General features: G+C 40.9%; 1 protein-coding gene across 7 annotated transcripts in view; it reads right to left on the bottom strand.

The window, feature by feature from the left end:
• Dennd1a (DENN domain containing 1A) overlaps positions 1 to 21,552 on the bottom strand; it is a 543,784-nt gene extending 522,232 nt beyond the window's left edge. For all 7 annotated transcript variants that reach the window (XM_041675232.1, XM_041675224.1, XM_041675226.1 and 4 more), the window contains exon 1: positions 21,301 to 21,552. In XM_041675232.1, the coding sequence (XP_041531166.1) occupies positions 21,301 to 21,317 (17 nt within the window). In that variant the 5' untranslated portion in view covers positions 21,318 to 21,552. The remainder of the gene's footprint in view (positions 1 to 21,300) is intronic.
• Positions 21,553 to 25,205: the final 3,653 nt, after the last annotated feature.

The following is a 25,205-nucleotide window of genomic DNA, read 5'->3' as shown; positions in this document are numbered from 1 at the left end:
CATTCAAAGGACCCTTTTCTCCAATCAGAAGATATGCATCTATCTTCTCCCCTCATGCTAGACTCACACAGATGCATACATGAGGATGTATGAGGGTACTATTATAAATAAAGCCCTAACACTGTCTGCCATAACCAAAACTGAGAGAGAAGGAAATAGTACATGAGAGTTTAATTCCAGAACTCCCCTCTGAAACCACTGACAGCATATGAGAGCTCAATGTCCTCTACGTCCTCACTAAGGAGACAGCCAGTCTTCATTTTAGCCATCGTATCAGGAGTATACAGACTTTCTCAATGTAATTTTAATTGGCATTTTCCTAATAAATAATGATACTAAGCAGTTTCTCATGTGCTTACTTGGCATAATGTACTTATCTTCCTTTATTACATGTCTATTCAAAAATTGGGTTGTTTGTCTTAGTAAGTCATAACATATACAATATATGTTTTACATGAAGGCAGCAGTAAAAATCAGAAGAGCTAGTAAAATATGTAAGATTTTTAGAAATCTGTAAGTTGTCTTTTCATTTTCTTAATAGCATACTTTGAAAAGCAAAAGATTTTAATTTTGATAAGGCACAAATTATTCTTTTATACTTTATTTTTTGTGTCTACTTAAAGTAAATTTAAGGTTGAAGAAATGGCTCAGTGGTTAAGAACACTTGCTGACTTGCAAGAAAAGGAATTCAGTTCTCTGCACCCACACTGGGCAGCTCAGAGTCACCTCAGCTCCAGGAGAACCAAGGCCCCTCCTCCAGCCTCAGTGGACAGACACACACAAATAAATACACAAAAATGAAAATAAATCTTTTTTAAAAAAAAATAATAAAGTTAGCAGTAGTTTAGAACAGGATAGAGAAATGAAAATACTATAGGGAGGAGGTATCAAAGACAATGCTTTCTGCATTGATTTTGTAAATAAATGAACACCTACTATTAAAACTATCTCTTCCCTGGGCAGTGGTAGCACAGGCTTTAACTCCAACAAAGGTAGGCGGAGCTCTGTGAGTTCGAGACCAGCAGGTCTACAAAGTTTCAAGACAGTCAAGACTACAAGAAACCCTTCTCAAGAAAACAAAACAAAACAAAAAAACAAAAAACTATCCCTTCAAAGAACATCAACAACCCACCATGAAGCCAAGTTACCCTTCCTAGATTCCCATTTCCACTGAACAAACACAATACTACTTAATTCGGTCTCTTCCCCTGGATTTAAATCTTAAATCTCATTTTGCTCTACTCAGTCTTGAAATAATTTTCACAGCTTCACCTTTTACTCATGCCAGTAATTTCCAATATCTACCTTCTCTTCCTGGTAACAGTGGCAGTCAAAATTTATTAACAGTCTTACTATGTGGGAGGCCCTAAGTAATGTTTTAACTGTGTGCTGTGTATCTTTCCTAGAATATCATTAGTTTACACTCAACAAAATCCATTCCTCTGGATATCAAGGCCAATTCTTCCTTCTCGTTTCAGTTTCTGTGAATGGTTCTTTAACACTCTTATTGCAAGATAAACAAATGGGAGTCCACATTCTCACCCCCAAGATAGGGCACCTATGAGAGATGATGTACATATCCACCAAAGCTCAACTTGGGGAACCAATAAATTTACTGGGCTTTCTTACAAAGCATGGGTGACTATAAAACATCTGCACCAATAAGAGTCTCAGGCCAACATAAATGATGACCTCTCCATAGCTGCATGGAATCTTCCCTTCAGTTAACCTCCCACCCTCTGCAAATGCTGCCAAGATCACATGCAGCTGGGGTATAACTATATAAAGCTGGCAGAGACACTTCAAGTGAAGGTCTGATGATCCTCACTATCCCATTAGACAGGGTGAATAGGCCCAAGCTCAAGAGGCACTCCTGCTTCTGATGAAGATGGTAATTGATAATGGTATACAGCTCCCCAATGGGAAGGTGTGGTCGGTCCTCATTCACTACAGCTTCCTGTGTCTCTCCCACAGTCAATTAATTTAATGGTTATTCAATGTACTTTCCAGAAATGCTGGAGGTTTTAAATGGCCTTTTCTCAATTTGCATTTTAAAATAAGGTAATGTAATTTTAAATTTTCTTACTGTAAATTGTTCTTAACCCATCCTCACCTGTTAGTCACTATTCTGAAATACAATATAAAATAGCATCTGATTTAGAGGACATGTTGTTTGAAGTTTAAAATATAAATATTTCATAGCATTTCACAGAACACCATGACGCTGAGGTATTCCGCCACCTGAGCATGCTTAAGCACCACTGAACTAATAATTTGCAACTTATATTCCGGCTAAAGTGCTGTCTCCTGTGCAATGTGAAACTTTTCCTATAAGGAAGTCAGACCAAGGTGGAAAGGCCAGACCAATTTGCCCAAGAAAATACTAAGAAGTGGGCCATGAGGACATCATAAATTTCTTCCTCCTTAATTCCAAGCCCTAACTACCCATCCTGTAGTGTCAACCAACAGACAAGTAGACAGAAGCAACTTTCAGTGATGAGTGAACAGAGGCTGGTTTTATATTCTAGTCACAGCAATCAAGATAACCTGGACTGCTTTTTCCAGTTAGGCCAGCGTTCTAGATCACCATTCTCTGCTGATCCCCAGTATTTACTATTTACTGCAGAGATACAGCCTAACAATGCAAGCCTTAAAAGAAGGAAGGAGGGAGGGAGAGAGGGAGAGGGTGAGAGGGAGAGAGGGAGAGAGAATGAGAACACATAAATATTTATAATCCCAAAGAGAATTGCTAAAGTCAAATGATTTGAGGATTATCAGTTACATGGAGCTATCACAAACATAAACTGGGGGAGTTAAATTTGTGTACAGATTCCTGATTTAATGTTCTTAAAAATAAAACTCGGGGTTGGATATGAGGGTGCACACCTTTAGTCCCACGACTCAGAAAGCAGAGGCAGGTGGGTGTCTGGTGTGGGAGGTTCTTCTGTCTGTGTGTTGCTTTTATTGGTTAATGAATAAAGAACTGCTTTGAGCCTATGGCAGGGAAGAACAGAACTAGGCAGGGAGAGGTAGGCTGTATGCTGGGAGAAAAAAAGGTGGAGTCAGATTGATGCCCCAAAGGTACAGAAAAACATTGGGTGACTGTCCAGGTAGTGAGATGTCTCTGTGAATTCTAGAGTTTTGAAAGTTGCTTACAATGAACTTATTGTTTACTTAGGTAATACTATATCCTTCTGGAGTCTTTGATGGACTTGAAAAATTTATAGTTGTAGTTATAGTTTTTCTTAGTTATGATAAAAGATAAAATAGACATAAACATTGTAACTGTAATTCCTGCTTAATACCTGTTTTGTTATATGTAATTTTAGTATGTTAAAGACTTTCTTTTCGTTTAAACAGAAAAGAGGAAATGGTGTGGGAGGTCCTTCTGTCTGTGTATTGCTTTTATTGGTTAATGAATAAAGAACTGCTTTGAGCCTACGGCAAGGAAGAATAGAACTAGGGAAAGATAGGCAGTATGCTGGGAGAAAAAAGGCGGAGTCAGAGAGACGCCATGGATCTGGCGCCAGAGACAGACACGCTGAAACTTTGCTGTTAGGCCATGACCTCATGGTAATGCACAGATTAATGGACATGGGTTAAGTGAAGATGTAGGAATTAGCCAATAAGAAGCTAGAGCTAATGGGCCAAGTGTGATTTAATTAATACAGCTTCTGTGTGATTATTTCAGGTGTAAGCTAGCTAGGCAGCAGGGAAGAACAAGCGGCCTCCTCTTCCAACAGATCTCTGTGCGTCTGAGGCCAGCCTAGTCGACAAGGCAAGTTCCAGGACAACCTCAGCAATATACTGAGACCCTGTCTTAAATAAATAACAAATAAATGAAATCCAAAGCTAGTGAGATGGGTCAGAAGGTAAAAGCATTTTGTGGCCAAACCTGATGACTTGAGTGGAAAAAGAAAATTGATTCCAGAAAATAGTTCTTTGATCACTATACATGTACCATGACAAGTGTGCACACACATAAAATACAGAACACACATAAATGTTTTTAAAAGTCAACATCAACTGGACGTTATAGCACACTTTCATTCCAGTTCTCAGGAGGTGGAGGCAGGGAGATCTCTATGAGTTCGAAGCCAGCCTGGTCTACAAAGTGAGTTACAGGACAGTTACAGTAGTTACACAGAGAAACATCTCAAAAAACGGAAAAGACATGATGTCTATTAGGATGTGCACTGTCCCCTACAGACCAATGAGTCTGCCCTTCCTCCTGCCCTCTATCTGCCAACTAAAGAGTCCTAAAGTCCCTTTGGTTTCCTACCCACCGCCTGAACACTGATTCCCAAACTGTTATCTTCAGTTCCCATCTTAGTTTGAGTTTCTATTGCTGTGATCAAACACCATGAACAAAAACAACACGCACAGGAAAGGGTTTATTAGGTTTATACTTCTATACCACAGTTCATCATCCAAAGCAGGAACTCAATCAGGAGAGGAACTCAGAGGCAGGAGCTGATGATAGAGAAGTGTTGCTTACAGTTTGTTCAACCTGCTTGCTTACAGGACCCAGAACCATCAGCCCAAGTATGAGTATGACCCTACCCACAATGGACTGGGCCCTCCCCACAATCACTAATTACAATCACCCTACATGCTTGCCTAGAGCACAGTCTTACAGAGGCATTTCTCAATTGAGGATCGCTCATCTCAGATGATTCTAGCTTGTGTCAAGTTCATATAAAACTAACGAGCAGTTTCCATCCTGCACATGAGTTTCAGATCCAAATTCTAACTCTAAAAGCTCTCTATGTATAATAACATGACACTTAACATAACCCAAATCAACCTAGCCATTTACTCCAGGAAATGTCCTCCTTTATGACCTATATCTCCTGGCATTTGTGTGTGTGTGTTCACATGTGTGTATGTGAGGTGCCATCCCCAAAGTTAAAATTGAGGGGAAATTCTGTCACCCTAAACATCAATGACCATATAAATTATTAATCAAGGTTGAGAAAGAATGCATTTGTTACCTGTGCTCAAGAACTTGGTTTACTTTTTAAGCACTCCTACAAGCCTACTGTTTTGGTAAATCCTACGACTGGAACTTGTGTTCCAGCAAACAAATTAAAGCAAAACAAAAGCTCAGGGACCAGGAGATAATGGAATCAACTCAGTAAAGTAGTGACAGTGGTCTGCCAGCATTATAATACAGCTGACTACCTACATAGACTGAAATAGGAACATGAAGGGATCTTGGAAGGCAAGGGGAGAGCCTCCATAAAATCACGAGCACCTTTCTTTCTTTCTTTCTTTCTTCCTTCTTCTTTTTCTTTTTTTGAGACAGCGTCTTTGTATTATGTAGCTCTGGTTATCCTGGAACTTGCCATGTAGACTAGGCTGGCCTGTTGTAGTGAGAGGCAGCAGGCCGCTTCCCGCCTTTCAGCTCCCGGCCACTGGCTAGCTTTACCCAAAATAATTACACAGAAACTGTATTCTTTTAAGCACTGCCTAGCCCATTAGTTTTAACCTCTTATTGGCTAGCTCTTACATATTGAGCTAACCCATTTCTAATATCCGTATCACCACGAGGTGGCTTACCAGGGAAGATCTTAACCTGCATCTGTGTCTGGTGGGAGAATCATGGCGACTGCCTGACTCGGCCTCTTTCTCCCAGCATTCTGTTCTGTCTACTCCGCCTACCTAATTTTCTGTCCTATCAAAGGCCAAGCAGTTTTTTTTTTTTATTAATTAACCAATGAAAGCAACAGATAGACAAATGACCCACCTCCATCACTGGCCTCAAACTCAGAGATCCACCTGTCTCTGCCTCCTGAATGTGGGGATTAAAGGCAGGGGCCACTATGACCAGGCTCACACAAGCACCATTTCAAGTTTGGAAAAAAGGGGATAAAAGCAAATAATGTCAGAATAAAAAAAAAAAAAAAGATGGTGACGAATAAGGAATCTAGAAGAGGGAAATGAAGGGAAGAATACTATTCTATGAAACAAGTACCCAAAGTTGATGCCAGACTTTCCTGTCTCGCACAAATAAATGCAACCCTTTTTAAATATAGATCTGAAGCTAGTAAAAAAGGTAGGGAAGCATAATGTTAAAATTCTGGATGAACTGTAACAAAGTTCACCAGACCCTAATGTTAACATTCTTCTCCAAACAAGAAGAAAATATTCTAACACCCTAGTAGAATTAAGTTCTTCTATTTAAATATTCACAACAAATATTCTATTTCTGGAGTTAACACAGGGAAGAAGTACTGAGAACATGGCTCTGATCACACATCAAAATTTAAAGGATCATGGCACATGCCTATAATTTCAGCATTCGTGAGGAAGAGGCAGGATGGAAGATTATAAACACAGGGCCAGCCTTGGCTACATAAGTGAAATCCTGTCTCAAAACACCAAAACAAATGAATACATTTTCTTAAAATTAATTTATCACATAAAGTAAAAGTCTAGTTTAAAGAAGGTAGAACAGCAAGCCTGGGTAAATTCTTCTCCGTGCCTTACAAAGTACTGAGTCAAGAGATGCTGCTAAAAGTTAGTGAAACAATAAAGAGATTCTAAGCATAATTAACCAATACCATAATTAACATAATATAAATATAAAAAACAATGAACAAAGGCTGGGAATGATAAGGTTCTTAAAGGTGTTTGGTTCAATCCCTAGAACTAAAGAGCTTCAGGAAAACACAAAAGAAAGAAAACATAAAGAGAAAAGCACTATAAAGACATTCACTTTTCATTTTAGGGAATCAGTAATTACTGTTTGAGATTAATTAACAGAAAGAGTTATCTAGGATTATGGGTGAATCAACAGAACTAAAAATAAGACCAGCTAACAGTGTGTGTCGCCAAACAGGACTGGAAAAAAGCAGGGTAGAGGGTTTATTGTTCTTCATGCAATTGATTTGGTTTGTAACCGTGTACTTAAAACTTTGATTGTTAAAAATTTTGAGACAGAGTCTCATGCTGTACCAGTAAGCCTCAAACTACGTAACAGAGGATGACCTTGAATTTCTGGTCTTCCTGCCCTTAATCTGAGTACTAGGATTTCAGAGAAGCATCACAGAACCTGGTTTATGCCACAATGATGATCAAATCTACGGCTTCCTACATGCTAGGCAAGTACTCTACTGAGTTATATCCCTAGTCCAATCAAAACACTTTTTAAGGTCTGACAAACACATTCTGCTGACAAAGCTGTAAGGTTAATGGCACTCTCCTGTGACAGTGTGAGCGGACACAAATCATATGGAAAAGATTATCTAGGAAAATTACAGATTTACTTTTTGGGAATCAAACCAAAAGTTTTGGACATGCTAGCTAAGTTTCACCAATGAGCTACAATATCCTCAGCTCCAAACTTACTATCTGACCCACTATTCCATCCTAAAAAGTACAATATTTATACACACATATATGTATTAAATATGTGTGTGTTTATTTTTGCAAGATCTGTCGCTTGCATCTGTATGAAACAGGCTGAAAAAACCATGGTCTATCTAATGAATGGAATATTATGCTGTTTACAGAAAAAGAAGGGTGGTTTCTACACATTGCTAAGAGTCATCTCTTTTCTGAATGAGTCAAAGGGAGAAGTAAGCTGAGACTGTTCCTACTTATTTGAAGGCCTGGCATGAAGATCCATGAATATACTACCTATTTGCCTTTCTTCTTCACTTTTACCAGAATGACAAATTAAAGTCTAAAATCAAACTGGTTACCTACAGAGAACAGAAGGAAGGGAAACAGAGGAGGGATATGGAACTTTTATGAATATACCTGTTCTGTAGATTTGTCTTTGAAACTATATTATGTACAAAGATAAAACAAATTAAATTGTCTTTTTTAAAGGAATTCCAGCCGGGCGGTGGTGGCGCACGCCTTTAATCCCAGCACTCGGGAGGCAGAGGCAGGCAGATCTCTGTGAGTTGGAGGCCAGCCTGGTCTACAAGAGCTAGTTCCAGGACAGGAACCAAAAAGCTACGGAGAAACCCTATCTCAAAAATAAAATAAAAAAAAAAAAAGGAATTCCAGCAGTTCCTTCTAGAACTGCAGCATGTGGCTCTTTTAGGTCTGCCTTTCCAACCCAGAGAAACTTAACTTTGTCTTTATCTTCTTTCTTTTTCTAATAGTAACCACAGTCTCTTACATTTTTTTCTCTGAAGCTACTTACTCCTACTTCTTCCATGTGGTTGCTTACAAATAGCATGGTTTTGTCTTCCTTTTCTCCTTCTTCTTCCTGGGGCAGGTTCTGAGATTTACAGGTTGCCTGTCCTAGGGTTGTTCTTTTAAATTCTAATAAAATTGTCCTTGAGCTTAAAAAGTTAAAAAAGCAACTTCTCAAAAGATTAAAACTACTTTTGTGGAGACACAACCACAAAGAAATTATTTCTATTTGTTTTAAAAGAGTAATTTGACTATACATTTTTTATGAGATGCCCCCATGGACCAAAACAAACAAAAAACTCTACCAAATTAAATAATGAGTCCTCAAGATGGCTCAAGGAGTAAAAGCACTTTCTGAGCACTCTATGTAAAAAAACTGGACACAGTGGCTGCATCTGTAATCACAGCTACAGTATTCACAGAGTCAAACAGGAAGCAACAACAGAATTGGCTGAAGCTCAGTGCAGTGACAGAAAGAACTAGAGAGACCCTGCTCAAAAACAAGGTGGAAAAAGAGAACCAATTCCCAAGGTTTTCTCTGACCTCTGCATGTGCACCTTGGTACATGAGTGTCCTCACTTTCTTTCACTTTCTCCCTCTTCCCACTGATATTTGGGGATGGGGGGATAAAAATAAATCTATAATAATAGTCTTGAGAAACTGCTCAGTGATTAAGAGCTCTTGTAGGCTCATAGGATCCAAATTCAGCACCCATACTGAACAGCTTACAAGCATCTGTAATGCCAGTTCCAAGGGAGATGGCTCAGCAGGTAAATATACATGTTTTGTAAGCCTGATGATGACCTGAATTCAATCCCTGAAACCTACATAAAGGCAGAAAATGTTTAACTCTACGAAGTTTTCCTCTGACCTCCACATGCACACTGTAGCACACACACTCATGTACATACAGCATATGCACAACAATAATAAATAGTATTAAAATAATAATAAATATTTCAGTAGTCCTACTGCTAGAGGCAATGCTAGGGCTGCTACAGAGTAGCCTGGGCATTACAGAAAAAGCCAAAGAGTTGCTAGAAATTTGGTACTCGAGCACAGTGTGGGAGACTGAGATGTAAAGGTGATGGAGGTAAATAAAACTGTTGTATCTGGAATTGGGAAAGATCGTATGAACACAGCAAACAATTTCACATTTCTACTGTTATGTTACAGCAGGTCTCACCATGTAGCTCAGACTAGCCAGGAACTCACAATCCTTCTGCCTCAGCCTTTCAAGAGCTGGGCAAAAAGGTGTGCAGCACCATATCCAGAAATACTTAAGTGTACACACACACACACACACACACACACATTCTCTCCAGACCCCCACCCAGTTTTGATCTCTGGAAAAGCCCAGAGATGACTGTCACAATAGCAAACCTTCCCACACTGAAAAACAAAACTAAAACCCAGACCAAGATTAGTAAGGCCATTTCCCCCCATAAGCAAGCAAGTCTCCCAAGAGAAATGGTGGAATACAGGTCTGGAGTAAGAAACACTTAAATGACCCTAGAACAGCTTATGGCAAAAAGAAAAAAAAAAATGTTAGAAACTCATAAGACCCTGGCAAAAGGACTTCAAGACTCCAAGGAAAAACAACAAAAAGGGGAGAAGGGTTACAAATTTAACAGATGACGACATGACAAAAACAGAGTACAACATTTGACCACCCTAACCAGGGACAGAAAGAGAGAGAGAACCGGATACTTATCATGAGCCGCCTGGTAGAAGCAGCTCTTACCACTTAAGTATTCTTGCCAAGAAAATAAACTTGAATCTCATCAAATCATTCGTTCTAATTACTAAGTTAGAGAAATATAAAAGAGGAACATATTAAATAAACCATGAGGATGCAATGAAAATTACATAGAAGCAATAGTCAATTTCTTTAATAAATAAATTGCAGAGTCAGGAATGGTGGCACATCTTTAATCCCAGCACTTGGGAAGCAGAGGCAGGCAGATCTCTGTGAACTTGGGGCCAGACTGGTCTACACAGTGAGTTCAAGGACAGCCAGGGCTTTGTAGAGAGACAAGAAAGAAAGAAAGAAAGAAAGAGAGAGAGAGAGGGAGGGAGGGAGGGAGGGAAAGAGAGAGAAAGAAAGAGTGTGAGAGAGAAATAAAGAAAGAGAAAAGAGAGAGAAGAAAAGAAAGAGAAAGAAAGAACGAAAGAAAGAAAAGAGAAAGAAAGACAGAAAGAAAGGAAAGAAAGAAAGAAAAGAGATACACAACCAGATAAAATATATAAAATCAGTATATTCAAATCTTTTTTAAAATGGGAGGAGGAGCAAGACTTGCCACCTGAACAAGCTTGAGCCCTGAGTTCCATCCCCAGAACCCACAGATGCAAGGAGAGAACCAACTCCACAAAGGTGTCCTCTGACCTCCACACACACATCATATGAACCATGGTGAATCCACATATCATACATTAGTAATAAATAAAGCAAAAAAATAAAGAAGCAAAAAAAACATAAAATGATAAACAGGTATTTGATAATACTTTAAAAAAAACACTTGTAAAATTTTTAGGTGTGGCATCATTGTTTTAAAAAGATCTTTTAGCTCTTTCAGTGACAGGGAAATATTTACAAATGAAATGTGCTTTTTGGAATTTGATTCAGAATAATCCAGGGTACTGGGAGGTGGAAAAGGTAGAACTATAAATGGAACTTAAATCCACAAATTACCAGATTGAAACTGAGTGATAAGAGTGATCTGGGGACTTACTATGCTGCTCTAATTTTACAGATGTGTATTTTCCAACATAAAATCATTTTAAAACTCTAAGCACCATGGAAAATGATTGAACAGTGATACCAGCTAAAACAAAGTATAAATTATTGATGTAAGGTTTTTAGAAAATGGAATAAAAATGTCCAGTATTTATAGGAACATAAAATGTTTTTTAAGTGTTGCAATTCTGATTATTTACAAGTTCACCTGATCTCTTAGTAGACTACACGCTTTCCTTTCTCCCCAGCCAGCAAGAGGAATAATGATTTTCAGGCATCCGAATCTCCAGGCTTCAAATAAATCCAGTAAAATATACCACATATCTGAACTGTCTCACTAAAGGAAGCAAATATGTTTAAAAAAAAAAACTACATCACTGTAAAAAGAAACATATTTACTTGCATTCTTTTGACCTTTTTAAACTTCAGGTTTTCAGATGACAGCATGCTTTATCCTCAACAAGCAATACTCGTGATAGCTGTCATTTACTAAACAATCACATCACATCACATCTCTGCTGGGGACTAAACCAGAGACCACACACATACAAGCGCAAGCACCTGTGAATGCTCTCAGGGCTGGGGGAGAGACTCAATTTAGCACTGAGATTACTGCAAATAAATTTTAAGTTGGTTATGTCATGTAAATCTTTGTGAGGGCAGGCTAATGGTTCAGCACCATATCATCCCATCCAGCTTCTCACACCCCTTGGATTAGACTCAAACAGCATCTTCTCTAGATTGGTTTCCTTCCTCCCATTTATTCATGAGACCTAAGCAAGATCAATACAACATTGCTGTAATCTTTCCTGTGGTTTTTACACATCAAAAGGTGTTTCTTTCTGTTGCTCTATTTTTTTCTAAATCTGCCATGGACATATTTTCATCTTGAAATTGGAACCAGTTCACTTTAAGTCTTACTTGTCTACTAGAGTTCATAACTTCACTGTGTAGCTCTTAAAGACGCCTTCCTTCCTCTGATCTGTGGTGGCACACACCTTTAATCCCAGCAACTGGGAAGTAGAAGTAGGTGGATTTCCAAGTTTGGTCTACAGAGTTTCCGGACAGTGAGGACTACATAAAGAAACCTTGTCTCAAAAAAAAAAAAAAATTCCTTTTTTTACTGCAGACCAAAACACCTTCTCCCAATTGTAACTTTTCACTTGTCTTCAGAAATGCAAACACATCATGCACCCCATATGAATAAGTTTGCTAGAGCATCTTCACCCTCTCTGTGTCCACAGCCTCCTGTCATATCTACCTAAAATCTAAAATCTCTCTGCAATCCATTCCTTTTCTTTACAGTGCCAAGACCTCAGATCAGGCCTTCATCTTCTGCAGCATAAACTATTGTATAGTTCCACAATCCATCAGTCTTCCTTTTTCCCACACATTCTTGTCAGTAAAAACTAAGCAAGACACCTGATGGAGGAAGGTCATTGGTTAAATAAAAAGAAACTGCTTGGCTCTCATTGGTTAGAGATAGGTGGGAGGAGTAAACAGAACAGAACACTGGGAGGAAGAGGAAGTGAGCTCAGACTCCACAGCTCTCCTCTCGGGAGCAGACACCTCAGAGAGAGAGATGCCATGCTCCGCTCTCCCGGGCAGACGCACGCGATGAAGCAAGCCGCCAGGTTAGACATGCTGAATCTTTCCCGGTAAGACCAGTGCTCACAGATTATTAGAGATGGGTTGATCGGGATGTGAGAATTAGCCTGGAAGGGCTAGAGCTAAAGGGCCAAGCAGTGTTTAAATGAATACAGTTTGTGTGTTGTTATTTCGGAGCATAAGCTAGCCATGTGGGCAGCCGGAGTGCTGGGGACGCAGCCCCGCCACTCTTATTACTACAGACACCTGACACGTATTCACCTATAAACTCTAATGGTTCATTACTATATTAATAAATTAGAAAATACAGAAGTCCTGAAACTTGTCATTAAAATAATCTTAAGGCCTAATATATTTTTCTCATGTTCCAATGTATCACCTTGCACAAACAAGGGATGCTACTGCTTGGTCACTGCTCTCTAACCTGCTGCTGCTGGTCTACCTAAAAGTCCCAGTAAGATAACATCACAGCACTCACTGAACTCTTCAATGGCACGATCCTATGTTTTGTTCAAGTCCACATCCTGTAGTGTGTGTGTGTGTGTGTGTATGTGTACTTCCTGTATCTCAGCTACACTTCTTATCTCCCTCTGACTTTTGCAAAGTCCTATCTAGAATGCCTTTGTTCATGACAGCTGATGATTTGTATTTAATAGAACATTCTAAATAGTATATAACCAACATACGAATTCTTGGAATGTCACCTGTCTTTTCAACAGAAACAAATACATTTTGAAGATTTTTTTTTTCTTTCCTTTGGGACACTCTTTTCTTTAAAAAAAAAAAGTTGTTTCAGCAGAGTGTGGTAGTACTCAAGAGGCAGAAGCAGGTAGATCTCTGAGTTGGAGGCTAGCCTGGTCTACAAAATGAGTTCCAGAACAGTCATGACTATAGAGAAACCCTGTCTCAAAAAACAAAACTACAACAACAAAAATCTGGTTCTTCTCAAGTCTTAAATGCACTAATGAAAATATAATCTGAGAAATGTGTTGTTGGTGAATTTTATTATTTAACATTACAGACTATAGATCTTTATGGGACCATCAATTGTGTATCAGATCCATAATGTTCTTACGTAGCACAATTGTACTTAGAATGAATGGGTATTAATTCAGTAAGAATAAAGGAGATCAACTTTGTTTTATTTGTTTCTTTCTTATTTATCTTTCCATTTCCCAACAAAGTTCTCCTAAACAAAAAAGGTGTTGCAAATCCAGGGATTAGTTCCCAGAGGCCATGAAAAAAAGGTTAACTTTTGAAACTGCAACCAACCAGAATTCCAGCCTGAATAAAAACATTTACCTTCCCTGTTTCAACCTTTCTGTCATACCACACTTTCCAAAGTAGATTGCAAAGGCTAAGACTAGAAGCAAAGAGTAGCACTAGCACATTGTTCAGAAAATTCATGAAAATTCAACAGTATGATCCAGGACTCCTGCAACAGAAAGCCCAAACTCTAATGTTTTTCTCCCATCATCCTAGGTTCTTCTACAGTCTGTTGGGTCTGGGATGGAATCACTAGGCTGGAAAGGGAAGAGACACAAGGAAAAGTCACATCTTAGCCTCTAGTGTCATCCCAGAGCAGGGTGTTTGTGCTTTCTAAGTCACAAGAAGCAGCAAGTCTGCCTTGCACTTGGTAATGGGATCCCTTAAGGAACAGACCACACAGAGACCAGAGCAGAGCTATGTGAACCAAACTGCCCACCCATGCTCATGGAGGCAGCCTCACTCTCTCTACTCAGTGGGACATACATACACAGAGAAACATGAAAGTAGCCATGGTCTAGATAGGAAGAGGTTCAGTGGGAGAAGAAAAAGAAATGGTGAGAAACAGGATCATGTACATCTATGAAAGTTTTCCAAAATATAATTCTTAAAAAGAAGCAAGGCTGCTTCTCTGTACTTGACAATGAGATGAGCTATGTCCACCTGCAAACCATAGGACTTCCATTACTATTCCTTTGAGAACTCCCTCCTTTTTTCAAGTCTCCCCTTTCAATTCAACCTCAACCTCTTCTGAGAAGCCTATCCTTCTATTTTGACCCTAAGTTTTCACAGATTTCATTTGTACTAAATCAGCGTCCCATGAAGATACCAATTTACATCAAGTGGCACATCTGCTTTAGAAATTATTTTAAGAGTGACCAAATAAGATCTAGCAATTCTATTCATGTGTACTCACAAGAGATGAAGTACAGGCTCACACTAAACGTTTATGAATAACATTTCACAGTGGAAAGTAGAAACAACCCAAACATCTAACAACTGATGAAGAAGGAATAAAATGTACACAATATAAACCACAATGAAAATACAAGACTCACAAAAATATCCTTAAAACCATTATGCAAAGGAACAGTAACTAGATACATCACGGGTTATATATTATATCATATGTATGACATAATAGGTAAATCTATAGTAACTGAAATTAGATCGATTGTCTAGGGTTAAGAGTTTGGAAGAATTAGGAGTGACTGCTAACAGTTTCTTTCTAAGGTAATAAAATGCTACAGAATTAGACCATGATAGTCATTCATGACTCTGTAGAAATACTTAAAAACATTTACTTGAAAAAGATTTTATAAGACCAGGGGAGGAGCTACACACTTTTAATTCCAGCACTAAGATGCAGATGCACGTGGACATCTGTGAGTTCAAGCCTAGCCTGATAGAGAATTGCACGCCAGAGGAGAGCACATACAGACCCTGTCTCAAAAATAAACATTATAGTATGTGAATTCCATTTTAAGAAAGCAGCTTTGAGCTGGGCGATAGAGCATGTCCTTAATCCCAGCACTTGGGAGGCAGAGGCAGGTAGATCTCTGTGAGTTCGAGGTCAGCCTGGTCTACAGAGTTCCAAGACAGGCTTCAAAGCTACACAGAGAATCCCTGTCTTAAAAAAACAAAAAACATTATCGTCATGCACAAAACTCAAGTCCAAAGGAATCAAACATAAAACCAACACTGAACCTCATAGAAGAGGAAGTGGGAAGTATACTTGAACACATTGGCACAGGAGATCACTTCCTAAATATAACACCAGTAGCACAGAAACTAAGAAAAACAATAAATGGGAACTTCTGAAACTGAGAAGCTTCTGTAAAGCAAAGGACAAGGTCAAGAAGACAAAAAGGAAACCTACAGAATGGAAAAAAATCCTCACTAACCCCACATCAGACAGAAGTCTGATCTCCAAAATATACAAAGAACTCAAAAAATTGGTCATCTAAAGAACAAATAACCCAACTTAAAAAAAAATGGAGTACAGACTTAAACAGAGAACTCTCAACCAATGAATCTCAAATGGCTGAAAGACACTTAAGGAAATGCTTAACATTTTTAGTCATCAGAGAAGTGCAAATCAAAACAACTGAGATTCCATCTTATACCTGTCAGAATGGCCAAGATCAAAAAAACTGATGACAACTTATGCTGGAGAGGTTGTGGGAAAAAGGGAACACTCCTCCATTGCTGGTGGGAGTGCAAACTGGTACAGCCGCTTTGAATATCAGTATGGCGATTTCTCAGAAAATTAGGAAACAAGCTACCTCAAGACCCAGCAATACCACTTTGGGGTACAAACCCAAAGGATGTTCAACCATACTACAAGGACATGTGCTCAACTATGGTCATAGCAGCATTATTTGTCATAGCCAGAACCTGGAAAAAAACCTAAATGCCCCTCAACGGAAGAATAGATAAGGAAAATAAGGCACATTTACACAATGGAGTACTACACCGTGGAAAAAAATGACATCTTGAAATTTGCAGGCAAATGGATGGATATAGAAAACATCATATTGAGTAAGGTAACTAAGACCCAGAAAAATAAATATAATATGTACTTATCCATAAGTGGCTTTTAGACATAAAGCAAAGAAAAACTAGTCTACAGTTCACAATCCCACAGAACCTAAACAGCAGAAAGGACCCTAAGAGAGGCATACATGGATCTAATCTACATGGGAGGTATAAAAAGACAAGCTCTCCTGAGTAAATTGGGAGCATGGGGATCATGGGAGAGGGTAGGAGAGGAAGGAAGACGAAGAGGAAGAGAGGGGAGCAGAGAAAAATATATAGCTCAATAAAAACAATTTAAAAACAAATAAATAAGCAAGCAGTTTTGAGATTCCAAAGACCTACAAGGCCCAACTTAAGCATGCACTAGCACTAACCCCACCTGAATCCTTTTTCACATCATCACTTCACTTCCTAAAATCTTCCCCAGGGTTCATGCTTTGCCTTCTGCTTGAAATAGTCTTGCCTGAATTTGACATGACTAATACCTCTTTATCCTTTAATTCTAAGTACAAACATCATCTCTACAGTGAGGCCAGTCCCCACCACTCTATCCAAAATAGGATAGCTACTTGGTATCATCATCTCTTCAGCATCATGCTTGCTTCATAACACAACTACATAACTTTATGTGAATTTACTCAATTTATCAATCAGGTCCACCAGACTGTTAGTACCACAAAAATAAGAATCATCTATTATCCCCCACTATAATCCCTGATGTCTATCACAGTTTCTCACATTTAAGTAATATTTTGATATCCCCAATAGTCCTATGCTCATACATATTTCTCCCTTGGTTAATATCACCACTGTCACTTAACACCATCACTACTTTTATCCCTTTAGGACTCTCATTCATCCTGCAATTAAAACACTCTCTCCCTAAAGCCTTCTCTTGACACTCTGTCCCGCCCCAGGGTAGCCAGTCTTACCTTCACTCCAGCACCTAGTCATTACTGGCAGCCCTGCCACTATAGCAATTATACTGGATTATGACTAGGATTTGGGAGGATAAGGCAGAGTGCTTTCATTTTGTAGTTGTGTCTACTACTTTAGAAAGCCTTAGCACAAAAGAAAAATCTTTTCATTTTTGTACCCCTAGAACTTGCATACTATCAGGCATAGTACCACTATAATTGATAACAGCTAACATTTATTAAGTGTTTAATGTATGCTTGACACATCTTGGTTCTGAAGTAAGAGGATAAATGAATTAATGGATTCCTCCAATACCAACCTCAAGGAGGTCAGTTCAATGGGGACAGCAGAATAACATATGGGCTAATGCAAACACCACAAGGCCAAAGGTGTTGGCCTACCCTGTACCTATGCCTTCAAATCTTAAAGTATGCTTTTCTCAGAGTCCATTAATGTCAGGTTTCTTCAAACTCACTTAAAATACTTCCTTCCATTACTTACAACCCACTTCCTGTACTTGGTGCCTGGAAGCAATTTCTAGGATGTCACCGCAAGCAATATAAAACTGCCTCAGTTTCCTGCCGTGCATCTGCATTCTCAGTTAAACTGCCCCATACTAACCACATTCCAGTCCACTGGGATCACTCAAACACTAAATAAGATTTAAACATATCTGTCCAAGAATGTCAATTACCACTGCTCTTTTATGCCTCTAGAAAAATACCTGCTTGGCTGACAGTTTAGGTCTCCAGTGAACTACCTAAATACTGGTGACCTCTTCTTGTCACTTGCATCTGACCTTAAGCCTACGGACTTCCACGCTCTCATGTGCAAACAATGGTTAATAAACAGCACCAGTGGACAGTTGTGAGGGTTTTATGAAATGATTCACATTAAACATTGCCATGGTGCACGACAGAGACTGCTTCAGAAGCCTCAGCTTGCCAAGTCTCAACAACAGTAACACACATGCTTTACCACTGATCTTAACTCTAGTTTCACAATTACAGACAGTATGGTTTTTTTAATCAACTTTTATTTTTTATTGTGATAATGTTAAGTCCTGCTCTCCATATGAACATTAAAAGTTTGTTTTCTGTTACCTGAAACATGTCTTTCTCTGATATTTCTGGCATAAAATACATCTGATATTCTTAATCACTTGATAAGAAGATGTAGAACAATCACTTAAGTTCCTAATATGGGCCTGGAAATCACACTGACCCTGTGTTTACTGTTTATAATAATCCTGCCGGTCCCTTCTCCCCTAGGAAAATCCAGATTCACAGATATACCAGAAATCTCAAGGTCCAAATCAGGAGCAGGAGAGAGAGCACGAGCAAGGACCTCAGGACCGCGAGGGGTGCACCCACACACTGAGACAATGGGGATGTTCTATTGGGAACTCACCAAGGCCAGCTGGCCTGGGTCTGAAAAAGCATGGGATAAAACCAGACTTGCTGAACATAGCGGACAATGAGGACTGCTGAGAACTCAAGAACAATAGCAACGGGTTTTTGATCCTACTGCATGTACTGGCTTTGTGGGAGCCTTGGCAGTTTGGATGCTCACCTTACTAGACCTGGATGGAGGTGGGGGTTCCTTGGACTTCCCACAGGGCAGGGAACCCTGACTGCTCTTTGGGCTGACGAAGGAGGGGGACTTGATTGGGGGAGGGGGAGGGAAATGGGAGGCGGTGACGGGGAAGATACAGAAATCTTTAATAAATAAATTTGTAAAAGAAAAAGAGTTGGAACTTGCCAGGTGGTAGTAGGCAAGTGGATCTCAGTGAATTCAAGGCCAGCCTGGTCTACAAATCGAGTTCCAGGACAGCCAGGATGGTTACAGAGAGAAACCCTGTCTCAAAAAAATACAAAAAAGGTGGGGGGTGGGGCGGTGGGCTGAAATTTGAACCTAGATCTGATGTACACTGTCCTTGTAATGGCACAAGGTATCAGAGATAAAGAAAATACAGATTGCTTCGGGGAGTCTAGAGATTGCTCAGTCTGCCCCCACTCTCCTATCCACCTACTTACCTGTGGGGCCTGCACATTCAGCTTCCACCTCAGTCAGGTAAACACCTTGAACACCTTGATCTGCATGGCAGAATGGACAGTAGCAACCAAGGCCATTTTCTCCAACGACCTAACCTGACTGTTCTCTCTCCACCTGCCCATCCATACTCCTAACTGTGGACAGAATGGCACAAATCACTGTAAATCATAACTACTTTTCATAACTTCTATATTCATACTCTTTCAATCTCACCACGGGTTAACCTATTTCCCAGGCCTTTTTTCTTTTTCTTTTAACCACTGAGCGGTCAACTTTGAGGATCAATATTCTTCATACTAATTTCACACTTAATGCAATTTCATGCCTTGATAAATTCCCTTACTCAAATGCTCCCATACTACAGTGATATATTCCACAAAACATGCTTAGGAAACATACTTGTCAACGTGTTCCTGTCAAGAGCATGAGCACATGACAGCTAGTCAAGCGAACTTCTGCTTGTCTATTTTAGTGTTCACTAGAACACTTGATGCAGCTGGGCAAATCTCTAACTCTGGAACATGAAAGGTAAGCATCACTACACTCTCTCTGCAGCTCTGAGGTGACTCTGTGCAAAGTATTTCTATGAGCTATTGACATCCAAGTTTACAGCTCTTACTTGGGAACTAGAATTTGGCTTGGAGTGCCTTTTAATACCAACAGTTCACAGACCACATCATTTTACCTCCACAGATTCTCAGATTCCTGTTTGGGTTATGTTCTAACCCCTTCCTCCCTTTTCTATAAAAATAAAACTCATTTTATACCGCCACATTAATTTTCTAAGCAAACTTTTCTAATTTCATTCAGCAGTTGTCATAGGGCTTTTAAACACAAACTAGACACCTTGGGTAAATGAGAAACCTAACTGCTGAAGAGACTGAACAGTCGGGCAAGGGTCACACTGCATGGGCATCACCAGGACATGAGACGCAATATTTGAATAATTATTAGATTTTTGTCCATGAGGCCCTTCCTCTTCCAAACTTCCCTTGTATAATTCTCAAAATGCTGAAATAAACACATTTAACCGACTTTCCTATAAGAGATTTATGGTGTCTTATGAATGCTGTTTTCTCGAAAAGCCTACGCTGTCAACTTTCTTTGTAAATGTCCCTACGCAATAGAGAAAAAGTGAACATTTGCTAATGATTAGAGAGAGATAAAACATCTGGGACTGGAGAAGGGCGTGGCCAGAAGAGGTCTTGGCTGTAAGAGGAGATACAGTCCAAAGTAACACACCCAAATTGGACCACATAAAAGCTGCACTTTCCAAAGTCAACTTCCAAGTCTAGGAGGAAGCCAACAATGTTTCAATGGGTTCTGAAGTTACAAGTATCAACAATCTCACCAGAAAAGGATGCCTCAAACAGGGACTCCAAGTAATTGAAGGAGTGAGGGAATTGCCAGATTGGATTACAAAACCTTTTCAAAATCAGGTACTCAGTTATAACCCAAAGACATCTTCCTTCATAGCCCTTGCTTGTGCGGAAACTCAAGAGGAAGAAATGGGAAAAGGCCTTCCTCTACAGGCCATCCAGCCCTTAAATCCACCAGCCCCCCCCCCCCCCCCCCTTCTAAGAACCTCACACCACTTCTGTAATGGCTACAGGCCTCAAGCAGTCGAGTTTCAACCTCTCAGAACCTGCCAACTCTCAGGGTCGCCCCAAACAGACCCAGGTGGGAACTTAATTCCGGAAACCTCTTTCCTCCCAGTAGCTGTACGACCGTTTTCTGGGGTACATCCCACAGAGGGAGCCTCCTCGTCATGTCAGCGGTTCCCTCTCTCAGGTGAGGAGAGGACATCTCATCACCCGCGACCCTCCACCGCGCACGCACCCCGTCCCTGAGCCTCCCGCATCCCCATGGCAACCATCCCCCTCCCTGCTTGACGCGTCCACGCGGGGCGCCCCTCCGGTCCCGGCAACAAGTCCCCCAGCGCGGCCCGCGGCCTGCCTGCAGCTCGAGCCCGGCCTCGCCTCCCCAGCGCCCGGCCCGGCCCGGCTCCGCCCGGCGGCACTCACTTGATCCTGGAGCCCATGGTCCCGGGGCCTCCTCATGGACCGGCGGGCCCCGCTCGGCGCTTCGCTGGCCAACCGGCCTCCCTCCGGCGCTCTCTCCGCCCCTTCCTCCCTTTCCTCAAGCAGGAGCCCGCCCTATCGAGGGTGACTCCCTCGCTGCCGCTGCTGCCGCCGCCTCCCGGGGTTAAAGTACTCGCTCCTGCCCAGAGAACGCCATGGTCGCCGGCGCGCGTACTCGGAGCGCGCCACCCGCACCGTCTCTCACACCGCCGCCCCCTCCCGCCCGCGCAGCCGGCCGCGAGGGCTACTGGGAAATGTAGTCCGTTCGCGTGGGTCTTCACTAGAAAGAGAAATAGAGATTTCTGTCCCATTGCTCTGGCAGAATCCACACAAAACGCCCTGAAGAAACTTCCATGGTGACCCCTGAGGCTACTGAAGAAGCCTTTATCCACGCCAATGTGGAGTCCTCTTGCCAGGCCAAAACTTGGGGTGTCTGAATTTGAGGGAGGCATTTGTCCTTCCCTCACATATGCTTTAACTCAGGAATCCACAGCAACTCCACTTTCACGAAGTAAGATTTCGGGGTTATTGTCTCCTGACTTCGAAGAAAGAAGTCTACGGATCATGGAGGTTTCCCTGTAAAGAGTTTTTAAACATCCATACAGTACGAGCTTGAAAGAAAACAGAGCCTGCCCGTCCAAGGAAACAGGGTACCATCTAGCTGCCTGCCAGGTGCTGTGGATGAGTTAGAGGTTTCCAAGTTTCCTGTAACTTCTAGACAAAGATAAGATATATCCAGCAGCCAGAACTCTCCTGCTATTCCTGGCCTCCAGCAAGGACATTCTAGGAAGTTCCTCTCTCCTTAACCTGGCCTGTTTCTATCTTCTGTTCTATTTATCCCCACATAGCAGCTTTGGCATAGACACAGTGTTTCCCCTCAGACCTATATCTTCCTGTGAATTCCATATAGATCTTATCTGTCACACCATCTACTTCATGCCCTGGTTTTCTCTTAACCTTTCCTATTCAGACCTATAACTCATACCTACAGGAAATCCACCTGGAAAGGTTATAGGACCTGTGATGATTAATATTCTCAACTTGACAAGATCTAGAATCATACGTTGAGAATTCCTTCCCTGGGGCCATGAAACCAATGTCTACCCCCTTCTTAGAAGGTCCCAATAACAAACCAGTGTAAAAAAGTCCACCAAAGTTCAACCTGGGGAACCAATGAGTTCTTCGGACTGACTTATAAAACATGAGTGAGGGTCTCTTACTGGAGTAAGCTGCACTAGGAAGTGCCCACCCTGGTGTGAGAGATAGCTTTCCCGTAGATAGATAGATAGATAGATAGATAGATAGATAGATAGATATAGATATAGATATATATAGATATATATAATTTTCTTTAGATAACTCCTATAGTCTACTACAGTCTGTGCACTCCAACGCTGCCCCCAGAGGCCCAGTGCATACAAATGGCTGAGAGGAGCAGGTGAGTTCTCTGGTGTGAGGCCGGTGGCCCTCCCAGCCCTCCAACTCTGAGGAATTGCTAACAGTCATCAGGCCTGCTCTTGATCGTTTGCAAGGAGGCACAGCTGATGTGAAGATGGAAGCTATTTTGCTGGGAAGACCAGGTTCTACAACCAATCAGTGGAGTGAGAAAGCTCTGGGAATATGAGGGTGCTCCCAGATTTGTTTAATTCAGGAGGATGGTCCTATTCCATGGAGTGAATTCAAAGGAAAAGGGAAGCTACAGGGCAGCTTTTGTCTCTCTCTGCTCCCTGACTGTGGATTTCTTGTGAGCAGCAGCCTCATGCTCCTGCTGCAATGCCTTCCCCACCATGTTATACTGCACCCTCAAACTGCCAGTCAAATCAAACCTTTCCTAAATTGGTAGTGGTTTTGGTTTCTTTGTTTGTTTTGTTTTGAGATAGTGTATCTCACAGAGATCCACCTGCCTCTGCTTCCTGAGTGCTGGCACTAAAGGCATGCACCACATCTGGCGCCATCACCACATCTGGCACTAAAGGCGTGCACCACCACATCTGGCCTTAAATTGCTTTTGTCACAAGAAAAGTAATACAGAATCTGTGGGGTGGCTCAGCAAAGGCCCCTGCTTCGTTTATTGGTCATTATGAAGACCCCAGTACTGAAACTTCCTCTGATCACACAGTCCCTGCCAAAAATTAATAAAAGGGAAAATATTTGAGAGCCAGCATCATCAAGCTACTACCTGTCCCTGCCAGGCCCCCGAAAGACTCGCTTTCATGAACCCCAGTTCCATATCCTCTAGGCCTGGACGGACCACAAAGGAGAAAATAGTGACAGATTCATTTAGTGTTGGCATGAGTGCATGCCCTTTATGAATTAGGCACATTATTCCCCAGGCTGGTTCATGCCAATTCTCATGATACTCCTGGGAATGTGCCCTCCCAATTTGCAAAGAGGAAACTGAGGCATATTCCCCAGGTGATACAGCTAACCACTAGTGAAGCCAAGATCAACATTAGTGTTGAATAATTCCAGACACATGACGGACCTACTCATTCTTGAGGATGACACTCTCGAACACAAGTCAGAAGATGCCAATAAGTTCACAGGATCCCTTTTGGTACTGGGCTTTTCCTTTTTCTTCCTTGCCTCCTTCAATTTCCTCTTTTGAAATGCCATTCATCCCTTCTACCATTTTAACCCTTATTCATCCATAAAAGTGTCTCCCATTTTACACGTATCTCATCGTCACTACAGTAACATCATAGCCCTCAGCCAGGCAGGGAGGAAAGAAAACACAATGCAGAAAAACTCCTTCTTTGGAAGTTATCTCCTGTTAAAAATAAGATCTCCCTTTTGTCTATGCCTTCAGGTTGTTGAAAGTCAAAGGGTGAACTTTTTCAAATAAAAAAATAAATGAAATGTCCAAACTGCCATTTCGAATTCAAAGTCTTTGCACCCAGACAACAACACCGCCTTATAAACACCCCCAGGAGCAGTGTTCTGCTAGACAGGCGGGGCCTCCACATGTTTACTCACTGTGTTTGCTATGAAACCTCTCCAAGGAACAGCTGTTATCAAGATCTTCTCTAGAAGGAGCAGTCAGTTCAAAAGCTCTGTGCAGGAGACTATAAATAAAACAAAGTTATTTGGTGGAGGGCAAAAGTTGGCTGCTTTTCAAAGAAGACTGTAGCCAACCTGGCCACAAAAATGTCTGAGTGCCTACTGGGTGGTTGTGTGTGTGCATATGTGTATGTTGTGTGTTGGAAGGGGCGGCAAAAGGTGGGGCTTTCGTATCTGCCCAGGTGGCCTCAGGACAACAGGGTGGTCTGGGGAAAGTGCACAGAGTGGGAGTAGGGAGACTAGCCTGTAATGCTGTTTGCAGTCCTGTGAATTTAAGCAAATAATTGGGCAATCATCTGTTTCCACTTCCTTCTCTGTAAAACGGGTAAAGAGGATGAGGAGGTGCTCAATTCATAAGACAGCTCATGATATAGGAGTCAACAGGAACTTGAACCAGGCTACCTGGATTTGAATCTCACTTCTACCTCTTACAATATATGTGAACTTGGACTAGTTTTATCGAATCTCTCAATATCTTGGTTCTTTGTAAAATGAGAGTGATAATAATATCCTATAGTAAGTGACGATGAGAATTAAATTAGTGACAATAAAGTATGAAGTGACTGGCATGTAGTAACCACTCAAAAATTATTGGCAGCTAGTATGTACAAAACTCTAAGCGCAGTTTAATGTTTATTTTCATTTGTTAGTTTGCTTGATTGCATTGCTAGGAAATAAACTCAGAGTCTTATACTTACAAGCATTCTATTCCCAAGCTATATCCCTCGCCCTGACATTTGTTATTAATAGTAATAAGCATAATAAGGATTGGGAGAATAATTCAGTTA

This window comes from Microtus oregoni, unplaced genomic scaffold (assembly GCF_018167655.1).
Source record: "Microtus oregoni isolate MIOR12 unplaced genomic scaffold, Mior012 000025F_ref0000491, whole genome shotgun sequence".
NCBI lineage: Eukaryota > Metazoa > Chordata > Mammalia > Rodentia > Cricetidae > Microtus > Microtus oregoni.
The sequence above is the reverse complement of the archived record's forward strand: the minus strand, read 5'-3'. Positions and strand labels throughout refer to the sequence as shown.